At 37.4% G+C, this 25,139-nt stretch overlaps 1 protein-coding gene across 3 annotated transcripts in view; it reads right to left on the reverse strand.

Annotated features, from left to right (window-relative positions):
* ASAP2 (ArfGAP with SH3 domain, ankyrin repeat and PH domain 2) overlaps positions 1–25,139 on the reverse strand; it is a 93,001-nt gene that overhangs the window by 62,162 nt on the left and 5,700 nt on the right. For all 3 annotated transcript variants that reach the window (XM_074861586.1, XM_074861585.1, XM_074861584.1), the window contains exons 2-3: positions 7,387–7,459; positions 3,317–3,462 (exon numbers count right to left, since the gene is read on the reverse strand). In XM_074861586.1, the coding sequence (XP_074717687.1) occupies positions 3,317–3,462; positions 7,387–7,459 (219 nt within the window). The remainder of the gene's footprint in view (positions 1–3,316; positions 3,463–7,386; positions 7,460–25,139) is intronic.

The raw sequence follows: 25,139 nt of genomic DNA on the forward strand, positions 1-25,139 counted from the left end.
ACAGTATATCAAACTGATCCAAACAATGCAACCATGTTAGAAAGGCTACAGTGAGTAGTTACAAGGACCTGATATACAGTACATGTCAATTTATTTCTTCTCTTAAAGATGTGTTTTACAAATAATTTCAAATGTGAAGAACCAAGGTTCTTCAAAGTTTTTTTTAACTATTTTTATTTATTCACTTTTAAATAGTGCATAAAATATGCACAAAAAAGTGCACACATAAAAGAAGCATAGCAAAACACATATAAAAAAACCCAAGACCTGAACTTTAATTTGAGTAGTTTACAGCTGAATAATTGGATTCCAAGAAAAAAACTTCAGCTGTTAATAAAATATTTTAAAGCATTGACACCTTGATATATCCATGAAAACATCAAAGTCTTTTGGGAAACCTTTACAAATATTAGAGAAAACAAGAACCTAAAACCCCTGTTAAAGTAGAACAACTTTAGAATGCCTTTCCTTTACCTTACTAAATACAAGTTTAAGGAAAATCTTTTTGCAGAAGCACTTGAGAGCTACAGCTCTAAATGCCACCCAGGCCAAGATCTGACAGAACACATCAGCTTCTAGAAACAAAAGCAAAATATATGACAGAGCAAAACTTGACAGTAGCCTTAAAGCTTTGCCAGTGTTAATAGCTTTGGCATCTGTTCCAGTCTGAACATGTCCTCTCACTTCCTTGCACATTCCCCACTCATTTCAGCTAAAATCTTCTGTGGAAATTCAGTGCCCTATGAAAATCCAGGCATGAGTCTATTTAAAAAGAATACCTTTCAGAATGTTTTTTTAAGAGCAGAAGGTTGTATAGTCCTGGCTACATTTTTGATGAAACTATTTGCAGCCAAGGTGTGTTGGATGGTACAAGGAAACACCAGAGGAGAGGAATGTTTTTACTGCCAACATGCTTAAATCCTTCAGAGTTGGATACTTTACCACACTGTGAGAACGCACGGAGCTTGTTTCACATATGGCTATGACTATAAAAAATAGCACCTCAAATTATTTCCAGCTACTGTATAGGACTTTTTAGACTAGTCAATACCCTTGTAACCTCTTAGAAAACTAGACCTCCATCAGTGACCTTACAAACAGATTTTCAAAGTGACCAGTTACCAACAATTTATTCCAGGAGTATTAACTTCTAATAGGCAAAATTACATAAAACTATTATTTTGTTTTATAATTCTTTTACAATTAGAATTCTTTTACAATCAGAATTCTTGTTTACAAAATGGTATTTTCAAGCAATAATGAAGTTTCCGTCTTTTTGTCATATATATTTCTTTCCGGAGGAAACTAGTTTCCTTGAGAGACACCAAATTCAAGGACCATTAGGTTCCTCTATTTCTTCAGTTTTCCTTTGCTAGTCAGGAGAAAACAAAAAACTTCAAACTTCAACAATATGAAGCATATTAGGAAAGAGCAGAACCTTACAGAGACCTGTCCTTCACCAGACGGTATTAAAGAAGAGAGAAGGTGCCTGTGCTATTGCAATGTGTAAAAAAAATAAAAATTTACATTCATGTTCATGAAAAATTATTATTTGCTTCAAAAACAGAGAAAATCAGAATCACAAACTGAAAAAAACTAAAGACTTAGGTACTATCTCATGACATATCCTCTTATACATACAAACTGAATTAAAAATACATAGATACTAGTGAAAAAGCAGTACACAGTAAAAAGATTTAGAAATATTCCTTGGACAAGATACACAAAATGTTTACGTGGATAAGAGAAGGTAATAAAAACATGCATCCCACTTCCTATACATATTTATTTTATTTTCCTTTCCAGTTTGTGTAAGAAAGTTATTCTTGTCAGAAACATTTTGCAAAGGTAGTAACTACTGTTTTTAAGAGAACAAATAGCTAAGCTTTTTTGTAAAACAGCGACATTTTTTAGCTTTTAAAAGTCTTCTTGAAATATAATACATTAAAAGGTTTTTCTGGAGAGGGGGTGCAGCTTTTAGTAGATTGCTTTTTAAAAGCACCTAAACATCACATTTCCCAGATCCATTTACCTAATGAAGTCACCATATTGCAATTAATATATGATAGTAGAGGGTTTTTTAGTCAACAGAAGGTATCAATTAGAAGACCCATTCTATTTCCCCTTCCATATGAGCAGTCTACCTCTGTATGGGAGACTCAGGATAACTGACTGACTCACACTCAATAAGAATGCCTCTTCTGATACATAAACTCATATAGTATTTGTACACCCAGAGATATTCAAATCAATATGACCAGTATGAAATACATTTCACTGTGGATAGATATATTCAGGGCTAGATTTCCTCTCATCAATATCACAATTAGGTAAAAAGAGAGGACAGTATCAGGGAGTGAATAGGACTGCCCTAAATCCCACCAGCTGGAAACATTCCCCAAAGAACTGATTATGACCAGCTGGCTGCAAACTACAAACATTTGGTCTAGACTCACAAGAGCATTTGAAGTGTCTCCATCCCACTGATTTCAGCAGGCACAGACTTTTAAATGCTTGTAGAAATTTGGGTCATCTCCCCTTCCTAGACCCTGGTGTAAGGGTTCTATGGTTTCAAGTAAATTTGGGACTTAGACATGGGAAAGCTCTAGCTAGTGGGATGTCATCAGAATCTGCTCTCCTTGTGCCCTCTGATTAATGTGAAATTGAGGCTGAAAATTCTCCATTCATAATTAAAACTCCCGTTCTTCCATTTGGCTCCATCCCATTTGGCTCACTGAAGAATGCTTTTAAGCCTTACTGGCTTCAGTTGCAGGATTGGTCCCCAGTGGGCACTACTGCCATTATAGCATTATGTTTGATTTTGTTTTCCTGACTCTCTTCCCTGAGAAGCAAGAGACTCTCTCTTCCGGGGACACTAAAATCTCCCTTTATAAATACAAATGGAAAGTGGGAAAAAGTGAAGTAAAAGCAACATGAGCACAGAGTAAACCAAGTTGGGTTTTGATGGTTTCACAATTTTAAGGCAAATTGATATGGGTGTTTTATAATATATGTTATAACTACTTTATTGTGGGAAGCTTTTAGACATGAGAATTGTTGGAAAAGGGGTTTTTTGTTGGGTTTGTTTGGGTTTTGTGGTGGTTTGTTTTTTGTTTTTCTTTTGGTTTGGTTTTTGGTTTTTTTGAGTTTTGCCAGGGGAAAAGCTAGGGCATGAGGCATTTTTCCAAGCTGGGAATTTTTTAAGAACAGTGGTTACTAAAAACCCAATTGTCTTCAACATGAAGAGCTACTAATTCAGAAACACAGCCTTTGTAATGGCCTTAAAATTTCAACGTTTTTCTTAAGTAATTCTTACCAAATTTTTGAAGAGTGCAGTTAATTCCTTTGTAAACACAGAAAATTTTAAAAACGCTGTTCCCAAATCTGGGTCGTCCCTGCAAACACAGTTGCCTCCAAATTTCTCCAGTGCTTGCGTATACTGTTCTTCATTTTCCACATGAGCTTCAAAAAGAGCAAAACATGAAAATATAATCAGTAGATAGAAGGTTATTGAAATTACAATTGATTTTTTTTATTAAAAATACTTTTCAGAAGATCTCGATACAAATGTTTACCTGATAAACATTTCTTATTTATATTTTAACATTGATATGCCAGAAATATGACATATCTCACTAATTCTAGTTTACATGTATCTACCCACATGCTGTACAAAGGACAATGTGTCGTCAAGACAAGACAATCATCTGACAGATATCCACTCTAGAAAGACCCACAATATTTCTGCACCAAACTGGAGAACGCATAACAATTCCCAACTCCTGTAATGAACTTTTAGAGTCTTTTATTAACACTCTCTAGTTTTAACTGTGTGCTGAACAAAGAAACAGAAGAGACAAAGTGTGTTGGCAGAGTCCTGGATCTTACAATAGAAGGCAATAGAATAGATCAAATAAGACTCTCAGGTCATCTTAGGAAATGGGACTACAAACTACACTACAGATGCTGGCAAAACCCGTATCTATGTTAGCTCCCTGATTCAGAGCAGCAGTGGAGATCTGAAGCAAGTCCCAGCAGTCTGCATTTACAACAGGCCAGTTCTCAAAGCAGTTTTGGTTCACAACAAGTAGATTCCCTTCCGAGACAACGAAACCAGCTGCTCTGCCCCAGAAGTGGTCCAGCGCTTAACGGAGACAGCAGGTTCTGAATCACAGTGTGGGCTGCACCAGCGCAAGTCACCCAGCCTAACACTTCTGCCCTTCAGAAGGCTTTGAGCTGCACGTGTTGGGGGGTTATTCAGCCCAGGGAATGAGATGAAATCTAGGCCTAAAGCAAGTTCCCCTGATTCAAATATAAAGGAAATCTGAGGGGCCTCAGTCTTAACTACTTTGACCTACTGATTCACTCCTAGGACAGCAGATTACTTGCTTGTGTAGGCAGGCATTAAAAGTCCCTGTCAATTTGATCTGTGGAATAAAACAAAAAGTCTTTCTGAACCCAAGCTTAGTGACCATGTCAAGTTTGAGCACATGGACAAAGCACACCAAGTTGGCACCTGAGGAAGTTAATGCCACCTATTTCTTATTCTAGCTGTGGCCAATTTCTAACACTTCAAAGGAAGTAAGGGAAAAAACCACACCCTAGGAAACAAATTATGCATTAGTAAGAACAAAGACTCTTTCTTGGTCATTATAATGAGATCAGCATAAACCCTGAAGATTATTTAGAGAGGATTAATCTGTTCAAACAAGCAATAACCCAGTTTCATTTCAAGTCCATTTGTACATGTCAACACATTTAATATCCAAAGGATTCTTGATGTAATGCCCTTTCTCCAAATTTCTATGAATTAGTTATACAACCTGTTCAATAAACCTAGCACACTCCAACTTAACAAAAAGCCTGTCTGTTCACCTACCTATTTGGACAGCTATTCAAGAACTTTATTTCTCAAGTAGCTACAAATTTCCTCTAACTGCCAATATATGACTAAAACTCTGTGGAGTAGTGGTATAATATCATGTAATTACACTGTCATAATGTACATGCAGAACTGAAGTCACACAAACAGCATTAATAAGTTTCTACTCTGAGTGCTTGAATTTGCAGCCTGTAAAAATTATTTTTTAAACTGAATGGCTATATGCAAACTGTATGCCAACTAAATCCTAGCACTGAACTCTACTTACTTTTCCACAGCATCAACAGCAGGGGCTGAGCACTTACGAAACTTTTTGCTACTTGAGCTGTAAGATGATGTAAGGATATTCAACTACGTGTGACACACACACCCGAACAAACTTTGAACCAACTGGCACAAACAGCAAAACACGGGATGTGGCAGTTGCAACTCCTCTAGCTCACACAGCTACCCAGTAACATGAAATATTTCCATACTGCTTTCTGTATTCTTACTGCTTTCTGCATCCAACTTAGCACATTTGAACCCAGGTGAGGGTGGAAGTCAGGACACAATTCATATTGCAAAAAGAGAAAGCTGCCACTGCATGAAAAGAAGGTGAAAAGGCTGCTACCATTAATTGTTGTAGTTAGATGTGCAATCAGCAGCTGAACCATACTGACTTTTTACCTTAGGAAACAAGAGCTTTCTATTCCATACAGTACCCCCAAGAGTTTTCTATTCCCCAGCATCCTAGGGACCACTCTTCTGGATCTATGCATCAGATTAAACAAAGCCAACAAACCAGCAGCTCAACGGCAGTTCTGAGACACTTCTCAGAATGCTGATAGTAGTTATCGCAGCAATACTATTAGCTGAGCTGGTATTCCACAAGTGCTTCTGAAGAACAGAAAACTGTATTTTTTCCATGGAACCCTCCAAAATATTCTCCCTGCCCTATGGTTTCTTCCTGATGGATTTTAAAAGTTTATCTACAAACAAAGGGTTTGGAATCTAAAAAAAACCAACCAAACAAAAAAAAAGAAATCTGAGCCAGGTTTGTTTGAGAGTTTAGAGGCTTTTTTAAAGTAAGAAACTAAATTATGTACAAATCGGAGTCCGTATGTAATCTTTCTAAATTCACACATGAAAAAAGAAAGCCAAAACACGTATACTCAATACTCAGGGAACCTATATTCAAAATCCAGTAACTGTGTTCTTATGAGTGCAGGGCCATAGTTTTTGCTTTGTAAAAAGAAACCCCAAGGGCTGGCAAGTGGCTGGGTTAGTGATATTTCTGCTGGAAGAAAAGAAATGCCTCCAAACCTTTATTGTCAAGATTGGGCAGCATGAATTTAAAAATTAGGCAAGGTACTGATTTTATGCAAAAAATGTAGTGATTTGCTACAACGCTCTAACAAGCACACTGATTATGAGGCATAGTCAAGCACTCAAAAATTTAAAAAAAAAAAGACAAAACACCACCAAAAAACAGAAGAAAGGGTGCCAAGTAAATATGTAACAGGTAACACAACTCCAGATGAATCTTAAACTGGACACTTCACGATCTAAAGATAACATCTTCATTACACTAGGCAAGAAGGAACTTCCTTTCTATCAGCTGATAAGAATTATACCACAACAGCAGTTCTTGTTATAACCTTATATCTAAACACCAACATGCCCACAAGTTCTGTCAGATACTGGTGGCTCTCCAAGGTCGCCAGGTCTACCTATTTTGCATATAATACAGGTTTTGTTAGCTATAATTTCTATGAACTGCAAAGCAAGAACAAAAGCCAACAGAATGCTGTTTCTTATTCACAAAATTCTGCCGATCCACAAAAACAAAAGCTTCAGTTATTTTTCCAAAGAAGATAAACACACAAAACTCCATGAGATTGGTACCATATAAAAACGTGTGCAGCAATAGTCCTTTGTATTTTTACATTGTAAGTGAAATATCTGACTTTGTGCATCATGACAATAAAAATTGCAGCTCATCAGCTCTCTCTTGTCATGAAGTTCTCAACATACATAACTAGAAGCCACCATGAAGGGTGAGTTTCACAAAGCAGTAGAGCCAATGTAGCTTATTGCTGCCAGAGAGTAATTTCACCCCTCCCATGCCCTCAGCTCTCAATGATACATATGCCTTACCATTTCAGGTGCTCATCTAATCCCAGTTAAATTGATTTCACTGTATATGCAGCTTTATATGTGCTAAAAATCGGGATCTGCCAAGCACCAGGGGTGGCAGAAGGAGCAGGTAGCCAAGATCTGGTAGAAAGAGGAGAGCGTGGCTTCCTCGCTTGGTAGGTGCGTTCAGCTAGGTAGGTTCAGCTACCTCACAAAATTTCATCCTTACTGAGCTCATGATTAAGCACCTAGTTCAAGACTACTATTTAAAATGTACATTTTTCTCTGCTCAGAGTAACCCATATAACTCTTTTTGTTCAGTAAAACAGACTGTTAAATCCTCCGGTTTCATCAATATAAACTACGAGGAATTATTATGTACTTACCCAGACCAGATATGTTTATGGCTTTGACAGATTTCTTCATTTTATAGAGAACAGTTCGGTCAACATCCAGAGCCTAAAACAGAAGAGAAAAATTAAATGTGAAATACTGGATTGTTCTCTGGTAAACTTTTGCCCTGGAAACTTTCTGTAATTATAACACCACTATGTTAGTTAACTTTATTTCTGTAATTAATAAATTACTTGGCAGTTGCTCCCAACCCCATCCATACAACCTATTCTGTCCCTTTGTCCACAAAATACATCTTCCCTCTTTTGCTGGTGACCATCATCACATATACCCAGCACCATCTAAAATGAAACTATTTACACAGTTCTTCTTCCTATGTTAAATTATTAAAGAAGATTAAAACAGTTTCAGCCTATTGTATGTTCAGACACTGCTGAAAAACAAGCAATATCACTTCCCCAGGCAGAATATTAAAAATGGAATTTAATTTCAGTTTTCCTGGATAATTTAATCAATTGCACTACCAACCATAGGAACTTTCTCAATGCTATGCTGAGCAAAATAAATTTCATATCTCTCAAATATCTTTCACACATTTTATCACTAGGCAAAACTTTCAACAACACAACATAAAATTCAAGTTTAAATCCTGTCCAGAATACTCAAGCACTTATAACCCATTTGTTTCAAAGAAAGATGTAGAAGCAGGCAACTATTTTGCTTACTGAATATGGGCAGACCCAAAAAGGTACAGTTGTTCCCAAATGGAGAAGCAGAATCATCGTTACACAAAAGAAAAAACCTTTGTGAAACTGCAAGAAAATCTGAGTTCCAGAGATGGTAATGTCTTTAGACCCCACTGATGAACAATACTGAACACTACAAATTATATTACACCAAGAGCTGTTTAGCATGATACATGCTAAAAAAAGCAAACAAAAAGCACCAAATCCATCCCAGTTTTCATTCAAAAGATTTCAGTGAATTGCAGCAGCTACACATCCGACCTACAGTTGTTTTATTGTTAATAATTTGTGTAAGAGTAAATGATGCAGAAAAGTCAGTCCCTAGGACCCTCTATCCAACTATTTTAACATACTAAATGCAAAAAGAAGTATTACCCTACATATTTATGGGAGCATTCTTAAACTGAATCCATTCAGACCACAAATAGCTGGGCAAAATCTTTGCAGCATTCCATGAAAACCAACAGATTTAGATGTTGCCTTAACATTAACGTTGTAGTGTCATGGTACTACTACAACCTTTGGAAGTTTTACCACCAGCATCTTTATAGTTCACATCTGAAACATATAAACAGAAGTGCAGAGGCCTTTTCACCTAGAATTCTGAAGTACAGTGGAAGTGAAAAAAAAACCTAAGAAAGCCCATAGAAGTCACACACAGCTCTATTCACCCTCTTCAGCAATTTGAATTGCATCCACTATAACAAACCTGTACACAGTGTGATCTCAAAGGTCAGTGTGATCTCACCTGTCTGGATGGGAGTACACGAAGTAAACTCCTTGATTGTGTATTCGGTTATTTCTAAAAATAACGTCAGAAAAGCACCATCTGATCAGCTGACTACAGAGGAATGATAATTTCATTGATTACTGCATCAAAGGGCAATTACCCTCCTGGAGACAAAGTGAAAGGAGTGTCTCCAACTACAGGCATTACAAATAACAGTCCAAAGGGAAGGCTGACAGCCAGAGACTTAAAAGTTATAGACTCAGTTCCCAGCTAAATCTCAGATTTCTGTGTGCAGTTGATAAATTATTTAATCTCTGCACCTTAATCTGGGGGAGGGGGAGAAGAAAAAAAAAGAACACAATACTTCTTAAGAAAAAAAAAAAAGGAGTGTTGGAAAGATAAATGCATTGCATGAATTATGAACCACCTACACTCACTACTGTGGTCAGGGATCCAGACTGACCTGTGGACTCATAAAATCTTCTGGTCTGTGACTGCCTCAGTCAGAAAGCACAGACTCTCAGTAAGGGAAAAACTTCCAAGTCCTCTTCCTCAACCAAAGTCATCATTTTGGTTTGCAACTTCTCTCAACCAACTCCCACTTTCACTGGGATTAGGCAGTAGAAGAGCAAGCCCATAAGGCACAGCATTGCCAGGGTCCAACAGAAATGACAGCTAATGCCCCTAACACACCAGTGACAACAATTCAAGCATCTAGTTATCTCAGCCAGCCAGTCCACATAAAAATTCCAAACAAGGATGACAGGAATAAAAAAACCCCACGGACAGTACTGAGGTCACCAGAACAAGCAAAACCTAAAGCCCTAACGTGGTGAAAATGTACAGGACTACCAGGTTAGGCTTCCTTGGGTCCTCCCTTCTTCTCCTGCCTGCCTCTTCAGCTGTGCCACTGCAAGTGCTTGTGGGGGTGTGTTGTAAACCACAGGAGAGAAGCGATCAGTGTTTCAAATGATGCAAGGGAAAAAAAAACAGTTATTTTTCAGTTGGGTCAACTTTCCAACTCTATCTGGCAGCCCCTTGATACAACACAACCCAACGGAAAAGACAATGGGAAAAGCAGGAATGAGTAGGACGACCCACATACGCAGGTGCTCCTGCTGCCGAATCCTCCAGAGACATTTCTGAACAAGAATCCAGTAGCTGCGTGAGTGTGGTGTGCGATTTTACTAATGCTATTATCTCTACCACCTACATTTATTTTTAAATCTTTAGCATTACATTAGTCTCAACATTTCTTCACATATTCATTCACCACAACAGAACAGGCTTTGTAAGTTCAGGTTGTCTGGAAACTGCCACCACATTTTTATGGTGATAGTGTAGAACAATGCTGAAACATCCAAGGAACGCATATGACTGAAGCAGGCTAGATACCACCTTGACTAACACTGACTTTGCTAGCTGAGGACTTGGCTCAGCTTCTGTTCGGGCAGATGATCCACTCCAAAACCATGAAAAACAGAGAAAAATTATCCCAGTAGCAAGTATCCTCCCTTTGTATCAAGGCAACATGGACTCAACTTGATATTTCTTCCCTTTCCCAGTAAAAAAGAAAAAACAAAAAAGTTAGGAATCGAAGTAATTTGTGGCAGTCACTACTCCATGCAACTGTATTTGCATATAAAACCTAAAAGAATATTGTAATTAGCAAAATGAACACGCTGTCACAAAAATAAACTATGCCCCATTCTTTAAATATATGAGTGTTTTATTGTTGATTCAATTCATTGATGTGATTAATGAGAATGGGAAGAAATTCAACAGTGCAGACTGCAAAGCTGTGTAACCAAGGGAAAAATACATATATGAACTGGGAGATCAGACAGAAAAAACTAAGCAGAGTAAAGCGGTTTGTAAGAGAGAGTAAATCTGGTTTTTACCAGATGATTGTAGAACCACCACAGGGTGCCAAAGTGATATAGCCATGAAAAACAAAAATGTGAAGATACAGGAGATCTCCTTCCACCAAAGACAAGGAAAGAAACAAATAAAAGTCACTGAATACTACATGCTCTTTGAAATGCAAAAAAAGTGTAGGTCCAAAATGTTGGTCTTAGTTTACATGTCTCTCTGAACCACTGAATTTTTGACTGATAAACACTTATGGAAAAATTACATGCACAGAATGCAAGGCAATGTAGGTATTGCTTTCATCCACCAGTATGTGAAGTATGGAACGGAATACAAAGTCTTTCTTGAACTGCACTGGTTTTGTAATTAGATTACTGCGAATAAACTGTAGCAAACTTAAAATCGGCTAGCTCAAGCAGATAGCTAGAGGGAATTGAAATGTGCCCATTACATACATATAAATAAATAAAAAGCACAAAACGCTTAAATAAATAATTTCTTAAAATTAAAAATCACAAAATGTAGAAAGAACAGGCTGTCTTCCTGAAATGATCCCATCACCCAAGGGTGTTTGGGCTATTACCTAACTAATGAGCAATATGATTTTGTTTGGATAATACGGCGCTGGTTGCCCATACCTTGTGCTTGTTCAGTTACCCTGACAGACAGGCTGTAGCCTTCTCCCTCCTGTGGAAAGGGTGCTATCTACATTCCTTAGTGGTGGTAACAAAGAGGAAAAAGGGATAAACTACAGGGATAGGGATAAAGCCTAAGCTACAAAATAATGCTAGCATAAGAACAGCTGAGTAAAAGCTGTACCTGAACAAACTTCAACTAGGAATTGGGAAAACCAAACCCAATTCTGGAAAGCTTTCCAAACAGGAGATAAAGGGTAACAGGTATCTAGCCATTTTAGGAGAGACCTGAATAAACTTATGAAAGATTGTGTTGTGGTAAGAAACCAGACTTGCTCCTGTAGGAGGTTTCTTCTAGTCCTCCATTCCTTTGTGAAATCTTTCAATAATGCTGCCTTTAAGAGTGGCTATGTATGCCTACAGAGGAATGGACAAAATACTGAAAAACTTTGCATCTTTAATACTGTATTTTATCTTGCTTATAGACCAAAAAATGGGGAGGGGGACTTTGCCTTTGTTTATTTGAAAGACATCGATGCTTATTCACATCTAGTGTTTCAAAGGAGTCATTTCAGCATAAAACTTGAAAATGTCAGCTCTTTACCATTGTTCTTCATATTTTCTCATCTTTGTCCAAATCTTAGCACTTAGAAATCAGTTTAATAAAGCTGTAGCTTTATTATACTTTGACTTTCTAATCCTGTATTTGTTTCATAAATATACACATGCTACACCAATGCACACACACATGCCAAAATGCTCACCTCCCCTGCTTTGTGCAGTATCAGTACCATGTCAGCAGCAGCAAAATTTAAAATGGCTTCTGATGTTGCATATTCTAGCATTTCTTATTACCCACTTAAAATGCCCAGCAAACTTCTGTACCAGAAGTGACCATGTAATTCATATGGTGGGATCATTTTGTCCTCTCATGTAATGCTTCTAATTTTGACTCAAAATACTCTACTGCAAGACTGTTTATTTTGGCATCTGTTTATTTCAGCACAAAGTAGCCAAAGAAGCCATATAAACCATTTTCATAGTCCCACTTTCTACTGATGAGTGCTCATAACTTCCCTCTTGTTAAAAACAGTAAATATAGCCTTGACTTAGCAAAAAAACCCTCAAATTCTATACAGTATATCAGAAGAGAAGCTACATTATTGTAGAAGTGGTGCTATGCAGCGTGAACTGAAACATAAACTCAAAAGTGACCTTCTTGAGCATGCCTTTGTCAGTGCAATATTTTTACGAACATTATTTATGTCTTCTGTTCATTTGCTTTTATGGAACTTCTAATGTTCATCTTGTGAAACCATTTTTAAGGTAAATTACTTTTTACATCAGAATCTATGCGGTATTGATGTAGCGTATCTAGAGATCATAGAGATGACTTGTTTCACAAGTCTAAAACAAATATGCTATGATCAGCCTGGTATTGATCTTGTTCTCCTGACATGAATTTCAAGGTTTCTAAATAAATGCCAATGTTGGATTAAAATACATGAATGTTAGGAAATTTATTATCAAACCTGGTGCTCCTATCAGTATTCTTCAAGATGCACAGCTAACCTCAATTAAAATGGCCTAGAAACATGATTTAGTTTGAAAACTGTTTTACCTTACAACCTAAGAATACACAGTGAAAACAATTACAAAAGATGTCTATTTGCCACATTTGAAAAATCTGTAATTTTCATTTTTCTTGCTGTATCTTCAACTAGTTTATCTTTCTGTGCAGCTATCGCACATGATCGTATACAGCACAAAAAACCCAACCTTAAACTTACCTGCAATATCTGAGTTTTTAAAAAACTGTAGTATCATGTTGGCTTTTTCCTAGCAAGTTACGCCTAACATTTTGCCCCCATCACAAATATGCTCTGGACCACTGCTAATGTATTTTTCACAAGGTATTCAGTAATAGAAGCATTAGGTATTTGGGGTGCCACAGGCTGAAAATGTCAAAATTACAATAATGAAGTAAATGCATTTCTGAGGCCCACATAGAGTGTAGAAGCAGCAATTCAAATCATTACCCAAAATTTCTTAAAGTTCTATATGCCTGATGAGAATTTAGCAACAAACATGTCTGTAATAAGTATACTAGGGAGGGGGACAAGCATACCCAATAAACAGAAGAAAACACAGTTTTTAAAACGAGCACTAGAGAGAGGACTCAACAACCAGTGATCAGTAACAAAGCTTTTTTCCTCATGTAGGAACAAGGTCCAGTTTCACTTGCCAAAGGCCAATTTCCATTTTAACTGCTTCAAAGCTTTCTACTCTGAACAATAAAATGTGCCAACTAATTAGAACCAAACCCATCTTACCAGGAAGAAATCAGTCCGAGATTACAAAAACTTCCTGAAATGTTATTTTACATCCTACTTTGTATGCCACAATCTGCCCTGACACTTTAAAATAATAATAATAATAATAATAAAGATGTTCAAGTCCATTTCACATTGCCTCGAAAGATTTAAGCCCGCTGGGAAATACAATGTTCATTTCATCACTGCTTCCCTGAACTAAAAGAACATCAAAAATAGCATTGGTCCAAAAACCTGTATTGTCTAAACAGATCTGTGCAATAAACAGGCTTCTTTCTTCTGGAAGGGGTATTCGTTGAAATTAATAAATATATCTTAATAAATATATTTTAATACATTTCAAGCACAAAATTTTAATGTATTATTTGCTCTTTTCAGTGAAGTGGGGGTAAACAAACTGTTCTATTTTTATCATATCTAACTGGGGAGGAAAAAAAGCAGGAAGGCAGAAACATTGAATGTCCCAAAGATGATTTTGGAACCTTTTACAGAACAAAAGGGTATGGGGAAAAACAGAACAGTAACAGCACAAATGGGAGAGTCCCCAGGCTCTAGCAGTTAGATGTTCATTAAACATCTTTTGTGCCAAACTTACAGCAGAAGTCTGGGTCTTTATCAATGGTGCAACTGTCCTTACACCAGTGTCTTATTTCTTCGTGGCCCAGAAAATAATTATTTATCTGTAGAGGAACAGAAAAACAGCCACACTGGGTCAGATCAATCCTCCATTTAACCTCATATCCTCCATTGGTAGTGGCCAACAGCAGATGTTTAGGGCAGTAAGTAAAGCACGTACACATCCTTCCCCAGGATAATCTCCCAGTTTCCAGCAATCACTTTAAAAAGACTAAGACACTCTCAACCAGAAACCCTACAGAGCCCAACAGGCTATTCTCAAGAGAAACAAGAAGCCAACGTTTTCTACCTCTAGAAAAGGGAAAGAAAAAAACTAAACTTGACTTCTCGCAGCTCAGTGTGCCTCCATGACTGCACGACAGCTTACTGTGGGAAGTAGTGAGAGAGGAAGGGGAAGGAGGCAGCCATCATCTTTGCTCTGTTTTTTATTTAAAACAGTGAAAGTCTCTAATACATTCCTTTCTTCTTACCCACTGCAGCTCCATTTTAGAAAAGCTAAAATTAACTATTTCACATTTGTGGTTATCTGGATGGGATTTTTTGCTGAAAGTATTCACAGAACTGGATGTGAATTTGTGAAAAGCCTCAAGGTAATCAATTTATTTAAAAAAAAAAAGAAATAAAGAGTCCATTGGAACAGCAACAAAAATGCTTGGAAGTATTGCTAAACCAGTAAGAAAATTTGGGGAAAGAAATCCTCAAGTCATTTGAAAAATAATCCTGGAGACAGGAACCTATGTGTTCTTCCTCATACTGCACATCTAAGTGACAAAGATACAAAGAAAACATTAACATACTGGCTTTAGATCCAATATAAACAATTATCTTAATCATTATATGTTTAAAACAAAATCTAATCTCACTCTAAATTTTAGCAATTTGCACTAAAATATCGGGCTACTCAATAGCCATAAATCCTTCTGTACTTCACCCATCCCAGTATTTCAGAGTAAGTAATAATGCCAGAGGCTGCTGCAGATGCTCAGCACAAATAGGAACATCCTTCCCCAAAACAAAAGGACACAGGAAGAAGCTTGGTCAGTAAGGAAAAGAGAAGTGATGAAATAATTACTGTAGAGACACTAGAGCAAGAATCAGCTCTTGTGCCTTACCAGACTGGTCTTGGTTAAAAAGTAACAATAGCAAATTTTGAATACTCGTACCCAGCAAGCACAATTGTTTGGCTTTTCTGGTGTATCTTTACAGGCAATCTGATACTTGCTGTAATTAATCCTCTCCGACTCAAAAGATCAGAGATATCCATGGACATTCTATCTCAGTTTGTTATTTATCTATTCGAAAGGACCTGTTTACACTGCTAGCCTCAATCCACTTTTATGTTAGAGGGTGGTAAAAAACTTCCTAAATTATGTTATCCCCCTCCAAAATCTTCTTTCCATTCTCCTATTGTTATGTCATTTCCTCCCTCCGTGTATTAGTTTCTTTTCTAAATCCTCTCCAGTTTCTTTCCACTGATCACCTGGCACATCCAGGGAGGGACTGATACAAAGGATGGAAAAAACCTCACAGGCATAGTCTGGGCCAAGGCATTCTAGGCTCTGAACGTATCCTAGAAGAAAAGTAATTTTTAAAACTTTACTTTTGAGTAATTACTTTATTTGGAGTGTGCATGTGAAAAAGTGTTCCAGAACATTATATCCTACAGTAGCTATGGCAGTTAATTTGTATAAATAAGCTCTTAGGGGTGAGCCCAGTCTACTTAAGAGACTGTGAAGGTACAGAGACAGACATGCAATAAAAAGGATGGGGTTTATGGCAGAATTGTCTCTGCAAAGTCCCCTTCCACAAAAGCATTATTTCTCCAGTATCTGGGTTTGTGGTTCTTGTGGGCCCAATGCCAAGTCAATCTGTTTGAACAAGCACTGGTCTATCTGGCAGAAAAATGTAGTAAACATTTCAGCTCTAAACTATTTGCATACAGCTAAGGGTGTGCATGGTGGAAAGAGGTAATACCACTGCTTTGGACAATTAATACTTGTAAGGAAAAGGTAAGTCTATTGCAAAGGCAAAAGATGGGAAAATTTGAAACTGCTTTATGTTGTATACAAAACCACACTTCAGCATGCTGACTTCAGTTTTTATTAAAACAAAGTGATGCCTAAAAATCAGAATTCTCTAACAAACCACCTCTACCAGTAAAGAGAAATCCCAAATCAGAGGTTCTGAGCCTACAAAATGTTACATCATTAATACAAGTCACTACATGATACTGCTGCATGTTGAACAAAAAAGGTGCTGTAGCTGTGTATTAATCATTCAATTTCCACGTTTCCCTCGCTACGTAAAGTTGGAAATGCAACAGATACTTAAGCAGGGGGCAGACACCAAGCATTTTTGTATAATAAAACCTCTTGCCTAAGACAAAAGAATGGAGGCCACTTATTCCAAATATTTCTCCAGAACACATCCACCTCCTGCATTAACTAATTTTTATACTGAGAAATGTATTTTCCTTCTTCTTTCATAACTTGACCACGAACATTGCAGCTATCTGCTTTCAAAGACCACATAACTGGACTTTAAATACAGATTTCATAAGCAATGTAATACACTTGATGCACTTACTCTTTATAGTGGCTCATTTTTAAACATGTGAATAAAACTCCCTTATTTATTATTTAATTGCTGTTTAATTTTTCAGTTGCACTAGCCAATTCCTGATATCCATATCCATGTATTTAGTATTACATGCTTCAACATCCTAAGATATATCATTATGTAAAACAAAGTAACATAGATAAGAAGATAAAGCTCCAATGACAACTGTCTCGAACAGCCAAGTAAACTTTGCTATCCCTTCACCAGTGTCAAAATTCTCCGGTCCTCAGCCTGCAAGAGACTTTTCTCTAGGATGTTTTTGCATTTCTGTCTGCTGTCAAAGCCCTTCATGGTTTGGAGCCAGCTGTTGGAAGAAGCTGATCCTCATCCTGTATCGCTCAACAGCATTTACGATGAGCTGGGCTGATGGGATTTTCCTTTTGCAGATTTCTCAATTCAGTACTCTTTTCCCTAATATTAAATCCTTTTATACACCACCAGAGCCAACAAGAATTAATCTTTGCAGAACATAATGCCTTTTTATTCTGCATAAGACAAGCTTTTTGAATAGAGAATTTTTAGTTATTTATGGGAGTAATCAACAAATGAAACGCTTTCCAGATACTCAAAAGTTCCCATATCAATGGTCTAATTTGGTTTTAGTAGTCTTCAAACCCTCCACTTGAACCAGGCAGACATCCCAGTTGCAATCTCTATGAAATTATGAAGAACTAAATAGTCAGTTTTCCCTAGATATGATGCATTTACTCTACCCTACATATGAAAACCTTTGTGGTGTGTGCACAGATCAACTGGATGCCGTGACCCTCCCGATCCAGCACTCCTTTGACTTTTGTTTTTTTAATCTTCTTTACTTATTCAGTAATTATAGGGACCTGAAATTAAGCAAGAAAAGAGTCTACAGCAATGTAGCACAATCAAACCTCAGTCTTAACAGGCTCCTGAGAACTTTTTAACATAAAAAAATAAAAAAATCTGTATTATGAACATCTTTGGCAGACATGTATGAGGTGGCCATTCTGAAAGGGAATAAAAGTCACACAAACTTTACCTAGTTCATGACACACCTGGAACTTTTAGGACACCACACTCCCACAAGAAAGAATGGCAGGTAACTAGAGGGGACTCCAGAAGAGACAAAGACAAATCACCTCAAATGTACCAAGTATTCCCAGGGAAACACTGAACCAACTGTCAAAATTAGGATAAGCTTAAAATCAGACATTATCTCTCTATTACTAGGGTAGAAATTTATGAAAGGCATCTATCTGTAATACTGGTGGCATATGAATTACTACAGCTTAGTTTTCTTCAGTGGAGAGTTGTTTCCTTTTACAATTTAATACATTTTGTATAGTTAACCTTTCAGTTTCATTCGCCAGTTCTCACATGAAAGCCCAGTGTCAAATGATAAAACTCATTTTCTCTTGAAACACTGTAAAATTATTTGTGTTCTTAGTAGCTTCAGCCTGTGATTTTCACTCCAACCTCTCTATAATTCAGTATACCACCTTTGAAAATCTCTGCATGGTCTCTCAGCATTAATAATTTTTTTCACCATTAAAAAGTAACTGCATGATAGCATAATTAACAGCAGCTAATGCAAATATGATTGCCAACTTATGGCAATCAAACATTTGATAACATCAGTATCTTCCTCTTTTGGTTAAATGGAAAAAAGAAATTGCACTGATTTCATTTTGTTGATGTTTTGTCATGCTGTAGCTATAGATAAATAGCTTGAGTTCTTGTTGCATAAATGCATAAACATAGTATTCTATGAATTTCCATTTGGGAATCTGTTTTTAAGTGAAAGAATGCATCCAAGCTGTCATATATTGTCATTCACTTTAGGTGCCCAACTAGAGAAATCTCAAGACACTATTACAGTCTTGAAAACAATGATCTTAAATTCTGCTGGAATTTCAACAGCTTTAAGTATAACTCAAATTAACAGTTCGGACACTCCTGTCACTAAGGACAGCTTCCTAGAAGTCTAAGTGAATCTTAAATCACACAATTATTAGTGTACCAAACAGTAGATATAAAACACCCCTTTAGATCATATTTGATGTAAAAATAAAAGCTTTCACCCCAGGGTGACCTTTGCCAAAATAATTAGGGAGTTCACGTACATAGAAGATACCTATAAAATGTAGTAAACAGTAATTCCTTATACCACTGAGCATTAGGAAGGTAAATTCATACACAGCTGCTACCTAAGACAGAACACTGAACAACTTCTGCATTTAAAATTGAAGCAATTTAGAACAGAACCCTAAATAAGGCCTATCAGCACTTTTGTTGTGTTCTTAAAAGAAATAGGAAACAGCTAATGAATCAACTGATTGAAACTGAAGAGACAAACACCTGAATCTACATGTAACTAAGCATCATGTGTCCTTGCACCATCACCACATCCATACGGCTTGGGGGACAGGGAAGGCACTGGCAAACACTACCACTCCATCCCTAGCACTGACTGAAAATACTTACATGAAAAGCTTGTCATCCACAACCAGAGCAGTTAAGCAACAGAAGAAAATGAACTAAACAAAAGAATGAATGAAACCAAACAAAAAACAGCTAACAAAAGATTTACTACTTCGTTGCTTCTTCAATGCTACTCTCTTCAGTGCAGCTAGCATCTAATCTACTTGGAGCTCAAAGTGTAGGAGGACTCTGCTGGTATTTTTTCTGTTGTTGTGTAACATACACCTACAGTTCTGGAAAACAAACAAATGATTAAAACCATGTGCTTTGCAAGACTCTATACTGCATGTCTTGCATGTGACAAGAGATGGGGCTCTGTTTCCATGTGCTAAGGAAATTTCCACTCCTACTGCTATAGCCAAACAGTAAATCCCGTTTGATTGAAGGGGCTTAACATGATTAGTAAATGCATTTGTTTCTAAGTTGACTTCCCTAGAATACAATCTAAGTTTCCTTGAAATTGCATATCCTAGGAAAGATATCTTTCACTAACAAAGAACACAAACCATAAAACATGAGAAAATAATCCATATGAATGTTCACCTCACTTCACTACTTTTTTCCCCTTCCTATATGCCTTCTAAATGTAGAACAAAGCTTTCAGGAATGTAAAAGTAATTAGTTCAGCTCTAATCACTTCAGCTGTTTTGATGTATCTACACACATACTTAGCATAATGCCTAGACAGAATTATAGATTTCAGACTAGAACTACATTGATAATCTGATCTTTAATCAGAGATAACCGAGGGGTCCACAAACAGCAGATGGTTCTGTACACCATACTGCTCCAAGACAATGAGGAGCAGAGTTTCAGCTTTCCCTCTCAATTCTCTATTTCTTCCTGGTTTAACAAGTCAGATGCTAGAATTTATACTTTCATGTCAACTTTTACAGCCACCTCTTAAAGAATACACTCAAAAGAAATACCCTTTACTGCACAATATGCCACTTCCATAGTAAATACTTTTGTGAAACACAGTTCACGTATACAAAGAAGCAAATTTTTCAAATTCTGCCCAACACCTACTCACTTTAAAACAAAGCCTACTACTCAGATGAGAAGTACTGAATCACACTATCCAAGATTATATCCTGCAAAGCAGCATTGCTTATAAGAAAAAGTCTATTCAGTTACAACGCTGTATCTCAGTTCCTCCATCAATAAATTCTCCCCCATAAGGCAAATTATTTTCTCTTTCCAAATAAAATTGAGATATATACAACAACTAACAAAGTCTACATAATACTTAGTACTATGTCCCATTTTATGGATATATAACATGCAGAACTCTTCTCCCACTCTCCTAAACTATAGGGTAGGATGTAGCTATGGTATCTCCATTATCCACTTCCCTCCATCACTATCCCTCCCCTATATCCCCGCCTGCCTCTTTATTATACCGATCCTTTTCACATTAGCCCTCCCCCTACATTCTCCGCCTGGTGTTTTGATCCTACTTCCTGCATAAACACTGCTGCACTACCCCTTCCTTTGCAGTTCCTGTCAATCCTGATTCCTCTGAACTTCCTTAAACTTCTGATGCATTTCCTTATCCCCTCCTTAATGCTTCTGCCTATGTGACAGTTCCTGACCCTCCGCCCCTCATATGCCATCACAGTACTGCCTCTGGATGGCTCTCTCAACTCCCAGTTTGTCTTTAACTCAGATGCCATTTTCTTGCTTTTCACTTTTGACTGATCCTCATATTGCCTTTTAGACATTTCAGCTATTACTTTGTGTCGTACTTTTTCTTGTGTTCCCATTTTTTGTTGGTTCCTAGCCAAATTTACTCTTCCATTTAATCCCTACATTGATGTAAACCTTGTGAAAGAAGTCTGGATTTAGTCCAAATAAAGAAGCTAGTGGTCATTTTAATAAAGGAAATCTCGTATCTAATACCAAAACTCTTCAAGCTTTTTTCTCTACTCCACTGAGAGTAACTACATATAGTAAGCATTTTGCATATAGAAGAGCTTGAGCTTGGTGCTAACAAACATGAGACTGTGTGGGGAAAAGGCTAGGGAAAAAAGAGAAACAATCCTACCATTAGCTTGCAATAAAATCAATAGTTACAAACACCAAACTTCTCCTTGTCCCGTAACTTGATCTACATTTTCCAGCTGGGCTTAAGGAAAAAAGATAAATCTGTCTCAGTTAAAATGGAGCAAAGCAGAGATTTTAACTTTACATGAAACCTGGGTGTGATCACCCTCTACAGCTTTACAAGTATGACTCTCAGTAATTCTGTTTTTCCATAACAAATTGCCAGCAGAAATTGCAACAGTAAACAAGGAGCCACACAATTTCTCCTGATGTGAAGTTCTTGAACATCTGACTATGCTACAACTTAAAAAATTAAAGCAAATGTGAAAGCACTGTCTTCTTGCATAGCAGTGGCAGTTGCAGTGAATACTTGTTTACAGTATCTTTTCAAGCACTTCTGGAAGCAGGAAAGGGAACTGGCTGCTTTGCTAGCCTGCCACTCATCCAGGGATTCTTGCAGTCTTTGAGTAAGAACATCTCTCCTCAATTTAACAGTCATGGTCTGCATTTCTGCATCCATTGCACTCATTTTTACTAGATGTAAATACTTCTCCCCATCTCTGCTTTTTTTAACCCTTTGTGCTTAAATCAGAGATTATCCTAGTCTACAGGAGATTTGTTACAAGTATTTGTTAGTTACCATCCTAGTTCCTTCCAAATCCTGGGAAATAAGTTAACCAGCCCCAACAAACTGAGTGCTTTAAAGCTCACAGTTGTTTATTGCTTTGCTTACTTGCATCTCTATTTCTGCTACCCATTCTACCTTCTCCCACACTCTGAGCTCAATAACTGCAGCAAAGCACTCATTTAGATTTGGCAATACCTACATTATCTCTAATACTATTACATTCTAACTGTGCATTATCCTTTCTTTTTCTCCTCACAACTCTATGTGCTTAAAAAGTGGTTTTGTTTTCTTTATTGCTTGCTGTCATTCCTAAAGAAACTTGACTTCTGCAAATTTTTTACCTTTACATATACTCTTTAATGCAAAACTTTCCTCTGACTACCTTGTTTTTTCTTTCCATTTCTGACAGGCTCTGCTCACTTTTGACATACTTCTTGGGGTGTTTCAAGTCTGCAGTTTTTCCCATCATTTTCCCCATTCTTGGGGATATATGACATTTCATCATGAACATTCTTCATGCTTTAAACTCTTCAGTTTTGCTACCTCACCAGCTCTCAGTTTAATGACTTCTTCTCTAAATATAACTTTTTTTGCTTGTTTTGCCTTGCTTTTTCTGTTAATTGCTTTGTTTTGCTTCTAGTACATAATGAATGGAGCCCCAACCATTCAACAAACGCTTCACTTGTTTCCAATCTAATCCACAACATCCATTTAATTCCTGACTTTAAATAAGCGATTCTCACATTAGCTTCTCCTGCTTCTAGCTGTTTCCTTCTGTAAAAGTCAGCATCTTGGCTTGTTGTCACAGATGCCTGACCATAACGTGGCTGAAATACAGCTCTTCTTTATTACTCTTGCACTCTTCCTCCATGTTTGCAGTGTTAGCAGACAGCCTGCTTTCCCAGATCATAACCAATGAATTCTCTTAAACTGAAACCTGTCTATCGTCAACCATGCAGATCCCTTCTGCATAGCATCTCTAAAATACAGCCTTTCACTCTAAACTAAGGTTTTTATCCATGATCTCATAATTTGGATTATTTCAGCATTCTGGCCCTGACAAATACAGTCTTCCTCAGACACATCCATTCACGATACTAAATCTTTCAGTTCATCTTCTATGCAATGAATCCCTCTCCATACTTGTAACAGCACTATCCTTTGCATCAAATGTAAGACAGTGGTCTTTGATTCTAATACTTATCAGTAGGCAACACCAATCATCTCCTATTCACTCATAGACTCCTCTCCCTCTGATCAGACTAACTCCAGTCACAAACACCCATCTGGTTTTTTTTGAATCACACCTTTATATTTACCTACCAACACTTAGGTTTTATAGCATCCACAAACTCTTCTGAGCTATACAGATCACTAAACATAGAACAGGAAGGGGAGCGAGGATGGAAGATATCCCCACTGCTGGAGAAGCCACAGAAATATTTCACCCAAAGAACATCTTTCCTCTCTAGCAACTTCATGAAGAATATAACACTTATTTAGAGCCAGTGAGGACTGAGGGCAAGTGAAGACTCTTGCCGCTAGCCCAACTGTGAGAGACACCCCAGCTTAGCGTGAAACCCCCTTGAGCCCCAGCCGTGGCTTTAGTACCATGGACAGGGCTGGGCCAAGGCTGCTGCGGCAGGGGCAAGGCTAGGGACCTCCACGGGGTACGGCAAAGCACCGATAACCACTGTAGCAAAGAAGCTCCAACAAATTAAGAGAGATAAGGAGATTGTCAACATCAAGAAAGTATAGAGAATCTTGATACCCAACACAATAGAAGGAAGAGCTACCCTAAATAAGGCTAGGCCCAACTTTTCTGGAGCTTCAGGTACAAAGGTTGCTTGTTTCTGGGGAAATGGGGCAGACAAATTGTGTGGACTGTTAAGAGTGAGGTTCAGAAGCTGGGGTACAGGAGTTTAGACAGGGAATAGTTGTATGTAATATATATACATACACACGCATATGGAAGGTGCAAATTATAAAAAAATAAAAGATTTAAGAGTTGAAGTAAAATATTTAAGAACCACTACTCTAATGCATATGAATTAAAAAAAAACAAAACAAAACACTTCACAGTGGTTCAGCTACAAACACAGCAGTCAGGTGCACCAAGTTTTCTCGGATTCTTCCACCTGTATTCATCAGTCATGTTCACTTGACATGTGGACTGTAAGTGCTTTGGAGCAGGGATTAGGCTTTTGTCCTGTGACTGTGCAATGCCTTTCAGAACGAAGGCCTCACCTTTACCTGACATTGCTGTATATTGTGGTGCACAGAGAACAACATGAAGATGAGAAGAGGAAGCAAAGGTGGGTTAAACCTAAGCAGAATTAGCCACTTTCCACGTCTACTCTCTTTTAGCATCAGCATGAAGTACGCTAAACCCAGATAAGATGGTTCTGAGAAATGCAGTGACACTAGGGAAAAATCAAAAGAGAAAAGTCACAGTTAGTAAAATACTTCAAAATGTACATATTTTCCATTGATCCTCCTATAGGGAGTGGGGACATTTGGTAACAGGAAGCAGATGCATCATTGGATGCACCAAGGTAAGGTGCAGTGCAATCTATTTATATGGCTTGCAATTGTTTTAACTGACTGCACATTGCCTGTACTTTAAAGATTTAAGGTTTAAATTCTGTATTTTAAAATATGCACAAAGCTTCAGTTGAAAACCTACGGCTTAGCTCCTGTATTTCTGCAACTTCCATTCTGTATATTCCCCTCAAAGAAAAAAATTCCCACACTCCCTTTGAAATCATCATGCCATTTGTGTCATAATGACTTTGCCAGAAACCTCTTTGGATGCTGATGACACAGAATCACAATTCCAGAAGGGAAGCAGAGCACAAAAAAAGTTTTAACCAACAACACATATTTATGGAACTGTATTTAGTAATGAGGTAAGAAAAGCGCACAAATACATTCTACCAAAGAGTGTGTTACAATGGGCAAAAACGTATTTTATTACAAGGAAATACACAAATAGTAGTAAATTTCAAAAAATGCACTAGAGTGTGTAACATTTCCTACTCCGAAAGTATATAAAAACATGTTCACATAGCTTTCAAAAGAAAGTC

Source organism: Strix uralensis, chromosome 3 (assembly GCF_047716275.1).
Source record: "Strix uralensis isolate ZFMK-TIS-50842 chromosome 3, bStrUra1, whole genome shotgun sequence".
Classification (NCBI taxonomy): Eukaryota; Metazoa; Chordata; class Aves; order Strigiformes; family Strigidae; genus Strix; species Strix uralensis.